The sequence below is a fragment of the Tupaia chinensis genome, unplaced genomic scaffold (genome assembly GCF_000334495.1).
Source record: "Tupaia chinensis unplaced genomic scaffold, TupChi_1.0 Scaffold000047_1, whole genome shotgun sequence".
In the NCBI taxonomy this organism is placed as follows: Eukaryota; Metazoa; Chordata; class Mammalia; order Scandentia; family Tupaiidae; genus Tupaia; species Tupaia belangeri.
This window is the reverse complement of record NW_006159505.1, coordinates 1,715,950-1,726,393: the sequence shown is the minus strand read 5'-3', so window position 1 is coordinate 1,726,393 and position 10,444 is coordinate 1,715,950. Positions and strand designations below refer to the sequence as shown.

The following is a 10,444-nucleotide window of genomic DNA, read 5'->3' as shown; positions in this document are numbered from 1 at the left end:
GAAAACTAACATTTGTTGAGCAGTTATTATATGTCAGGTCCTGTTTTAAGCACTTTACATGTATTTTTTTTTTAATTTTTTAATTTAACTTTATTTATCTATTTATTTATTTTAATTTAACCAGAGAGGGACAGAGTGAGAGAGAGAGAGAAAGCAAGAAAGCAAGCCACCAGGTCCAGATCTCAAACCACAGTCGACCATGTGAGAGTCCAGTGCCCCTGACCACTAGACCACCTGCTGGCCCTGACTTTTCAGGTATTAACATGGCTATATGAGCTAGCTACTTTTATTATCCCTAACAATTACTGTGAGGTTGCAAAATGATTTCCTAATTTCATCATTCCTTCTACAATTATTTGATGTCATTCAGTGATTTAAAACAAAAAAACCTTTTTCTCCTGTTTACTTATTAATTTACTTCCTTTTTAAAAAAAGAAAGTAATTATTTCTTTATTTATTTATTTCACATGAGTTTTGTCAGAAAAAGACAGAACAGGAGAGGGAGAATGAGAAAGCAAGCCACCAGGTCCAGGACTTGAACCATGGTCGGCCATTTGGGAATTCTAGTGCCTCAACCACCATGCCACCTGCTGGCCCCTTCCTTTTTTTTGACTGGTTGTCAGAGGATGTGAGCACTCACCAGAAAGAGAGGGAGAGAGAACCCTCCAATGAGGCATAGTCCAACCACAATTCTTTTCCATCCTAGTGGAATGGAGAGCACACACATATGCATACCCAATGTGTATTCAAGCTGCCAGGGCCAAGCTTTGAACCATGGTTGGCCACATGGGATCTGGTACTGAGTACTTAACCCTGTGCTATGGGGCTGGCCCTAATTAATTTACTTTCATTGTAGACTCTCGGAATCTTATTGTGCTAAATGGTTTATAATTCATTACTATCATTAGTCAAATGTTATTTCAACTTTCATTTCTTTGGTTCCAAGTAAGGTGAATTTTACAGCCAATATTCCTAACCTCCATACCATACTACCTCTCTATAAGGTACTGTTTAACACTGTTTGCAGTTAGGTAAGTCTTTCTTGTAGTCTCTTAGAGCTTTTAAACTTCTGGGAAATAGGAAATCTAATGCCAGTTATAATTCAAATTGTGTGGAAACTAAGAGTAAATAGTTTCTGGGCGCCAGCATGTATCATGATGGTTGAGGCCCTGGACTACCACATGACTGACCCTGGTTCAAGCCCCAGACCTGGTGGCTTGAAAATCACAGTGGGCATGTGTATATGTGGGCCCAAAATCCTGAGAAGCTAAAGGATTGCAGCATAATCATCTTTCTAGGAGGTGATTTCTCACTTTCCCTCTCTCTGCCTCTGTTTCTTTCTGGCAAATGCACTAAAAAACCTATGACAAAAACCTAAAAAACAAAACAAAACCAAAAAAGGATAACTAGAATAATTTGTTTTTAAATTTTTACCATTTATGCCTTCAAAAACATTAACAGTTTTGAAGTTTTGAAAGCATTAATAATTTTGAATATTGAGCAGACAATAAACATACCAAGAGAAAATGGGCAAAGTTAGATTCATGAAAAAAATAAACAAAACTATTAGTGTTTTTTAAAAATATTCAGCCTTACTCATAACCAAAGAAATGTTAGTTGAAACAACAGTGTGATTTCAGGTTTTTTGCTTTTTTTTTTTCTAAATTAATACACTGTGAAAAAGAAAAACAAAAATCATTCTGTTATGGTGAAGGGAAGAAATAACAGTTACTCTCATACTTTGTTCACTGCTTAGTAGTAAAATGAAAATTTGTGCAATCTTTTTGAAAGGCAATTTAGTAATGTTTATTAAAACCCTTAAAAATGCTTGTACAGGGACTGGCAGATGGTGTGTTGGTTAAAGACCCTGGACTCCCATGTGGCTGACTGTAGTTCAAGTCCCAGACCCAATGACTTGCTTCTTTACTTTCCCTGTCTCTCTCACTTTCTCTCTCTGATTAAATTAAAATAATAATAATGATAAAATTAAATAATTATTTTTAAAAATGCTTATACTTAGGGGCAACAGGTGGGATGGTAGTTAAAGCGCTTGGACTCCCACATGACCTACTGGGGTTTGAGTCCTGAACTGAGTTGCTCGAAACATGTACCTGGCATGCATGTATGCATGCCCAAAATCCCAGGAGGAGAATGGAGGAGAAGGGATTATAGCGTGGCCCCCTCGGGGATGATCTCTCTCTCTCTCTCTCTCTCTCTCTCTCTCTCTCTCTCTCCCCCCCTCTCTCTCTCTCCCTCCCTCCCTCTCTCGCTCTCTTTCCCCTCCTCTCCTCTCTCTCTCTTCTCTTCTCTCTCTGTCTCTCTATCTCATGAGCACACATGCCCTATAGCAAACTTAAAAAAGAAAGGAAGGAAGGAAGGAAGCAATGATTTATCTACCACCATTACAGTCTTAGACTACTCTGAATTTTACTGTGTACTTTCACTACTGAATTTTATACTTTTGTATTTTTTTTTTTTTTACTAATTAGTGTTCTTTTTTTTAATCCTGAAGACTCCCTTTAGCATTTCTTGTAAATCAGATCTGATGGCTTTCTTTTTTTGGAGAGGTTTTTGCTATAGGGCGCGTGCGCTCACCAGACAGAGAGAGACAGAGAGACAGAAAGCGAGAAATCACCCCACAAGGGGGATGGCCACGCCGCAATCCCTTCTCCTCCATTCTCCTCTTGGGATCTTGGGCACACATGCACACGTGCCCGGCGTGTTTTAAGCCACAGGGTCCGGGACTCGAACTGCTGTCGACTACGTGGGAGTCCAGCAACATAGCCATTACGCTAACTGCTGGCCCCATCTGATGGCTTTTTACTCCTTCGCTTCTTCTTTTTGAACTCTCTAACTTCAACATCTGCCCCTTTAATGCTGTTCCTTAAATCCTGTAATCTTTCTTCATTCATTTTCATTTGTTTTCTTCTCTCTTCTCTGATTGTGTACTTTTAAATAACCTGTCTTTGAGTACACAGATTCTTTCCTTGCTTAATCAGTTCTGCTGTTGATGCCCTCTGTTGCACTTTTCATTTCATTCATTTAACTTTTCTCAGCACCAGGATTTTATATATATATTATAGTTTAATCTCTCTGTTAAATTTCTTATTTCATTCTCTATGTTTTTGAAGTTTGCCAAGCTTCCTTAAAACAATTATTTTGAATTCTTTGTCAGGGAGGTTATAAATCTCCATTTCCTTAGGGTTAGTTGTCGGTGCTTTTCTGGGGACCTTTTTCCTTTAATTGTTTTGATTCTTGGGGCTGTGTGTCGGTGTCTGTGCATTTGAAGAAGTAACTTTTTCCAGTCTTTGTAGACATATGAACAGCCAAAAAGCATGTGAAAAAATGCTCAACATCCCTCATCATAAGGAAGATACAGATTAAACCACAATGAGATACCACCTAACCACTGTCAGAATGGTGAAGATTACAAATACAAAAAATGTTAAGTGTTGGCAAGGTTGTGGTGAAAAGGGAGCTCTCCTACACTGTTGGTGGGAATGTAAATTGGTCCAGCCACTTTGGAAAACAATATGGGGGTTCCTCGAAGATCTACAAATAGAACTACCATTTGAACCAGCGGTTTCATCCTGGGTATCTACCCAAAGGACAGGAGAATGCTCAGTCAGAAAAGTGCTTGCACATCTATGTTTATTTCAGCATTATTCACAATTGCTAAGACATGGAACCAATCCAAATGTCCACAGATAGATGAATGGATTGAAAAAGTGTGGCACATATATTCCATGGAATACTATTCAGCCATAAAAAATAAGACCCTGGCATTTAATAGAAAGTGAGCAAATAAGGAAGATTTATTGCTGAGTGAAGCAAGTCAGGCTATGAAAGAGAGACATTGTATGTCTCCACTTAACATATACTGACTATTCACATTCTATGGTAGAGACTGAAAGATCAGAGGGCATTAAATAATTGAAAATAATTTTAGACACTGGAGGCAGTGTGGAAGGAGAGTGGGAATGGAGAAGAATGTAGGGAAGGAAATTAGCGAGAAAAAATGGAGAAGTAAGACATTTGTGGGACACAGAAATGGTTTATTACATTTATAACATGTATGGTATCCTCAACTGGTGTGTGGTGTATTTCATCTTGGGTAAATTCCCTTTATAAGCTAAATGATGTATAGCAATTACATGTATAAATAATAATAGTAATACATTTTTAAAATACACCATGATTTTTCTGACAACCCAGTAGAATCTTGTTTGAACAGGTCTGGAACCTGTATCTGTAGGGCTGGCCTGATGACTAGAGCTGCTGGGCTTACCCTAGTGCTGTAGGCAGTCTAGAGGCTGAGGTCAGACCAGAGATTGGGTCAACTGGGCAGGCCTATAACCTAGGGCTGTGGGATCTGGCCTGGTGCCAGAACAGACCTGGAGTTGCAGTCAGTGGGAACCAGCCAAGAATTTGAAGCCATGGCATCCTGCCTAGTGCTGGCTTTTACTGGGGTGAGCCTGGTGTTGGAGTCCAAGAAAAAGGCCAGTGCTCACTTTCTTTCCTCCACACAAAGGATAGCCTCTCCACATTGCTGCCTGAAGTTGGGAGTTTCTGTGTTAGAGTAAGATCCTATAACCTCTCACCTGGTTTCCTAGCTCTTGTCAAGGTTTTTTTGGGAGGTGAGGTGGGGTGGGGAGAGGTCTTTTTGCTATAGGGTACATGCGCTCACCAGAAAGAGAGACAGAAAGTGAGAAATCACCCCCTCGGGGGGCGATGGCCATACCATAATCCCTTCTCCATTCTCCTCTTGGGATTCTGGGCACACATGCACGCACATGCGCCTGGCATGAGTTTAAGCCGCCAGTTATGGGACTCGAGCCACGGTCGACTGCATGGAGGTCCAGGACATTCCAACTGCTGGTCCCATTGCGGAGGTATTTTTATATGTTGTAGTTGTTCAGATTGGTGTTTCTATTGTGGAGAGAAGCAGTGGAAAGTCCTGTTCTACCATCTTGCTGATGTCCGTTGGGAGACCTTTTCAGTCCCCTCCCTTTTTGTACTATACACAGTACTTCTCCTGATAGAACCTTTATCACACTTTGCTATGTTTATGCCTAATTGTTGCCCTTCCCAGCAGACTGTCATTTCCATGAGGGTATGGAATGGTGACTAGAATATGGCAGACATTTGATAAGTAAGTATTGAATAATATTTGAATTTTATACTTATGGAAACCAGCCTTAGAGAGGTGTTAAGTAACTCGTCCCAAGTCCCTCAACTGATACATTTTAGACTTGTTTTCCCCACTCTTTTACACTTCCAGTGTTTATGTTCTTTCCATGTTCTCACCATGTGAGCAGAGGCAGATCCAGTCCCTGAAGATGCTTCCAGATCTGGTTCTCTACCTCCTCAAAAGCGTCTTCTGCTTTTGACACTTATGCCTTTCTGGTATCTTCCAGTGTGGTGCAGGTCCTGCTTGCTGCTGGGGCTGACCCAAACCTTGGAGATGATTTCAGCAGTGTTTACAAGACTGCCAAGGAGCAGGGAATCCACTCTTTGGAAGGTAAGTGTGGGCTGCCTTGTTGCTCTGGGAGTTGCCCTGCAGTTTTCTACTGTCATGCTCTGTGGCAGTTCTGCCAGCAACTCAGAGACCCTGCAAGACCCTCTCCTCTGGGGACTTGTGGATCTCCCAAAGAGCTTGAGACAGATACCCTTCCTGATCTCTCTGCCTCTGTAATTTATGTCACTTCAAAACCTTGGGGAAAGAAATAGAGGCCTGATTTCATGATCTAATTAATGATGGTGAGGGGCCAGCAGAATATCTCTCAACTGGTATCTTCCCAAAAGCATCAGCCTATAGAGTCTCAGATGAATGGATAGTGAAGAAGGTTTCAATAAAATTATTAAGGCAACTTCATGGAATGTGGATTTATCCCTCTTCTCCTTCCTGCAGATTTACCCTGCCCCACTTCCTACTTCAGAACTAGCACACAGCCTCATTATTTCCCTTAGCCTCAAAAGTCCCCACATAATACTGTGAATACTTCTCTTCTCCCTTCTAGTGTGTAAAACACAATCTCTTTGGAGCTGGTCTTCTCTGTGATCCAAGACAACCACAGACCTTTTCTGTGCTTCAATGCCTACCTTTGTAATGTGGTAGTCATCCTTGCCCCTTCTGGGACTTGTGAGCAGAGGTGGTTTTCTAAATTTCAGAAGGCAGAGGTGATATGCATATGTTACCAGGATTTGGCCATGTGTCTGTTGGAGGATACCTGGACAAGTCTATCTGTGTTGCCTCTGATGGATGGTTCATCCAAAGTGGGCTTGAAAAGAAGGCAGGATGCTTTGGCTTTTATATTTTACATTTGAGCTTTTGCTTGTCCAACCTGTCCCTACCACCTGCCCTTTTTCCGAGATCACTCACAGAGGCTAGATTCCCTGAGATTTCCAACAAGAGGGCATTTGAGCAGTGGCTGCTTTTAAGGGTCAGCAGTGATGCCATGAAGAAAGACAGTCTTGCCAACTCAGGGAGATTCAGCTCAGGGGAGCAATGTACTAACAGCTCAGAGCTGCCACTGAGGCTGCCATACTGATGTGGGTGTGTGGTAACCCCGAGTGGAGGTGGCATTGCTGCCCCCAGGAGGTTTCTCAAATCAGTGGCATGAAGGGAGTATCCAAGAGAGTCAAAGTTGTTGCACAGGTGAAGTAGGAAGTCACCCTCCCTATGCCTCTCTACCTCTAAACCTGGTCTTTCTGTTGAGGCTCCATTGGTGAGGCTAGATCCTCCACAGAGGCTTCCTTGTCCTTGTCAATAATTGCAACCTACCCTCAGCTTCTCGTCTGAATGTTCTCAGAGTCTCAGCCTCTTCTCATCTGCCCATATCTCTTTCCTCCTCAGCTGCCAGTTCCATGTGCAGGCCATGACCTCTACCTACCTACCCTGGATTCTCCACTGAGCTGGTGGCATTGTGTTCACTTTGTTTCAAACAGGATTTCATTGAGTAGCAAACTTGCCTGGTATTTGTAGTCTGATAGTAGTGACTCAGCTTATGGTCTGTCCTCTCCTCATTCAAACACAGCATTGCCTTCTTGACTCTGTCTTCTGTTTGGTTCTTTCAGCAAAAAGCAAGGTGGAACATATGCTGAAGCAGGCAGGGTGGAAGGGGGAAGGGGGTTATTTGAGTTCTTCTCATCTGCTCTTAGGATCCTTCTCTGTAAATGTTCTTGGTTTCACAGAATTTCAGAGCCATGCACCCATCCAATCATATTTCTGCTGTCATACCAGTCTTCACCACCAGCATTCAGATTTTGCAGCTTTGTATTCTAATAGTTCTCTCCAGGTTCATACACATAGTCAGTGTTTGACATCAATGAGCAACAAAGTTTTCTGGAAAGAGCCAGACAGTAAACACTTTAAGCTTTGTGAGCCAGTTGATCTCAGTTATGACCACTCTGCCAAGTGTTGTAGTGCAGAAGCAAACATGGACTGTGCACAAATGAATGGGCATGGATGTGTTTCTGTAAAACTTTGTTTACAAAAATAAGCAGCAGCTTAGATTTGGCCTAAATACTATAGTTTGTCAACTCTTCTAGAGCTGTTTTCTTTTTTCTTTCTCCTCCTTTCTTTCTTTCTCTCTTTCTTTCTTCCTTTCTTTTTTTTTTTTTTTTGTAGGGGGGGTTTGAGTGTTTTTGTTTTTGGTCAGCCCCCTGTGAACTTTTTTTTACTGTTTAGGGGGAAAGAGGAGTCACACTGCAATCCCATCTACTCCATTTCTTCATCCTGTTGGGATTTTGAGCATGCACACACAAATGCCCAGTATGTTCTTCAAGCATTGGGGCCAGAATTCGAACCACGGTGGGATCTGGCTCTTTTAACCATTTCTATGGTTAAGAACCATTTCTTAACCTCTATGAAAATTTTTTAACCCTTTTGCCAGCCAGCTGTCATTTTAGGTGGGTAAATAGATGGCAAAAATATTGGTTAAAAACAAAACAAAATAAAACTATCATGTCCTTCATGAAATAAAGGTAATATTAACTATCAACTATCTTATTATTAACTATCTTCCTATTTTATATGATCTATAAACTTAGTTGAGTAGACTTTCTGTGAGTTCACTTATCTAAAAGTATTTATTGATCACATTTCTATTTACCAGGCACTGTTTTAAGCACTAGTGAGTTAGACAATATCATGTACTTTTTTTGATGAAAATGTTTATAAGGACTCCACTAAATATAGAATACTAGAACACATGATAAGGAGATTTGTGATGCATTGTACGATATTTGCTATAATGCATTCAACATTCTGCTGTAGAGCCACTAGGCTTCGTTCTTTTCTATCCTCCATTTCTCCATTTTCAAAAAATCATAAGACATTTTCTAAGATTTCTTTTTGAAATGAAACTGTCTAGCATTTGTCTTATTTTCCTGCCCAGTACCCCATTCAAAAAGAATATTTGGGGGACCAGCAGTTAGCGTAATGGCTATGTCGCTGGACTCCCATGTAGTCGACTGCAGTTCGAGTTCCAGACCCAGTGGCTTAAACTCACGCCGGACACGTGTGCATGCGTGCCCAAGATACCAAGAGGAGAATGGAGGAGAAGGGATTGCGGCATGGCCATCCCCCCTGGGGGGTGATTTCTCTCTTTCTGTCTCTCTGTCTCTGTCTTTCTGGCAAGCACACGTGCCCTATAGCAAAAAAAAAAAAAAACCTCTCAAAAATCAAAAAAGAATATTTGGCTATTCTTACATGTTAATATCTTACTGTTAAGGAACCTAGTAATTCTGGGTGCCCAGTAATTACATAGTTTATAAGAACCATTTAAAAAATACATTCTAGAATTTTGTTGGGAATCATTGATAAACTCTGCCTGTAGCTTGCAGGATCTACCTTTCGATCATTTTTATTTATTTATTTATTTTTCATTTCAGACTACCTCTTTCCACTATAATTTTTAGCAGTTCATCTTGTTTTTCGTGTGTCAGTTTGGATGTGCTCTGCTCTCTACATTGTATGCTCTGCTTTCTGACTGTAGGATTTGGATAGTGACACTCCTTCAGCTTCATCTCTTCCTCCCCTGCCTACACCTTTAGCTGCTTCTTAACTGTATTTTTCTTTTTTTTCTATTTAAAGATAGCTTATTCTTTCATTTACTCAACCAGTATTTATTGACTGTCTACTGTATGCAAAACGTTGTATCCATCACTGGGTCATTCTCATTGATGAAGTAGACAGAAACAAAAGAATCCTGTGGCTTTCTTTTGACTGAATTAACTTTTTTGTGGGAAGTTATCTCTCTTGTAGGGATGCATAAGGGTATGTGTAAGGGATGTGTAAGTTATCTCACTTGTGGGGATGTGTGGGTAGAGAGAATAAGAGGCACAACACCCTTACCCAGAGTGTGCCTAGGCAAATTCACAAAAAGTCACAAGTTCAGGAAAGTTGGACAGACCTTCACTTTTGTGACAGTCAATGCAAAAGTTTACCAAGTTTACTCAATTTCAAATAGATATTTCCATGATCCTTGATTTACTACTACTGGAGGAAGATGCTAAGTTATGGTTTGTGACCTTGGCAAGGCCTCCTTAACCTCTGGTAATAAACCTTTGTCTACTTTGTCAGTCTTGTTGTGAAAATCAAGAGATAAACTATGTGTGAGTTGTAAAGTGCTCTACAGTTGTAATTGTTTATTAGTTTCATTTATGTATAATTCATTGTTCATTTACTGAAAGTCAGGCACTGTGCCACATGCTGGGTATATGTAAATGAGTGGTCTAGCCCATCAGTGGTTCTCCCAGTCTAGTAAGAAAACAGACTTATAAATAAAGAATCAAGGTACAGAGTGATAAATGCACAGGTCACTGTACAAAGAGTGCATGCAGCATGAATCCAGGTAGTGATACAATCTCCCTGAGGGCAGGCTGGTGTCTGGGATGTGTCTGGAGTAAATGACTTTGAATTGGGTCTTAAGAATGAATCAGAGATTGCAGGCAAGCTAAAAGCAATGGCCCTTTCAGGGAACAACACATGCAGAGAAATTGGGGGACGAGGGGTGGTGGGTGACACCAGTTGGCATAATCTGCCAGGGTGTTGATTACAGCAGGAAGACTGGAGAGGGAAGATGGGAAGGGCCTTACAAAACAGTTCTTGGAAGCTCACACTGCATGCTGAAGGTCATTAAAGAATTTTAAGCTGACAGAATAGAGGAATTGGGGGGAAGAGATTAGCAATGGTTGACCTTTTGGATATAATATTCCCCTATCACCCCTAGAATCTGTTGCAAAGCTGTTATTCTCTTTCCCAAAATGTACTTAAAATTTCCAGGGATTCCTAAAGATGATCTTTGGGAATGGAGAAAATACATGTTGGGAAAATAGATTGGCTACCCAATGGAATATGATAATTGATGGAAAAAGAAGCACCCTGGTGACACCTCAGCTTCTGATTTGGATTAACAGTCAGATAGGTGTAACAAGAGTT

The 10,444-nt window shown here is 40.8% G+C and overlaps 1 protein-coding gene across 2 annotated transcripts in view; it reads left to right on the top strand.

The window, feature by feature from the left end:
• Positions 1–10,444, top strand: part of CLPB (ClpB family mitochondrial disaggregase) — a 164,099-nt gene that overhangs the window by 58,210 nt on the left and 95,445 nt on the right. For both annotated transcript variants that reach the window (XM_027774047.1, XM_006140956.3), the window contains one exon: positions 5,418–5,521. In XM_027774047.1, coding sequence (XP_027629848.1) covers positions 5,418–5,521 — 104 coding nt within the window. The remainder of the gene's footprint in view (positions 1–5,417; positions 5,522–10,444) is intronic.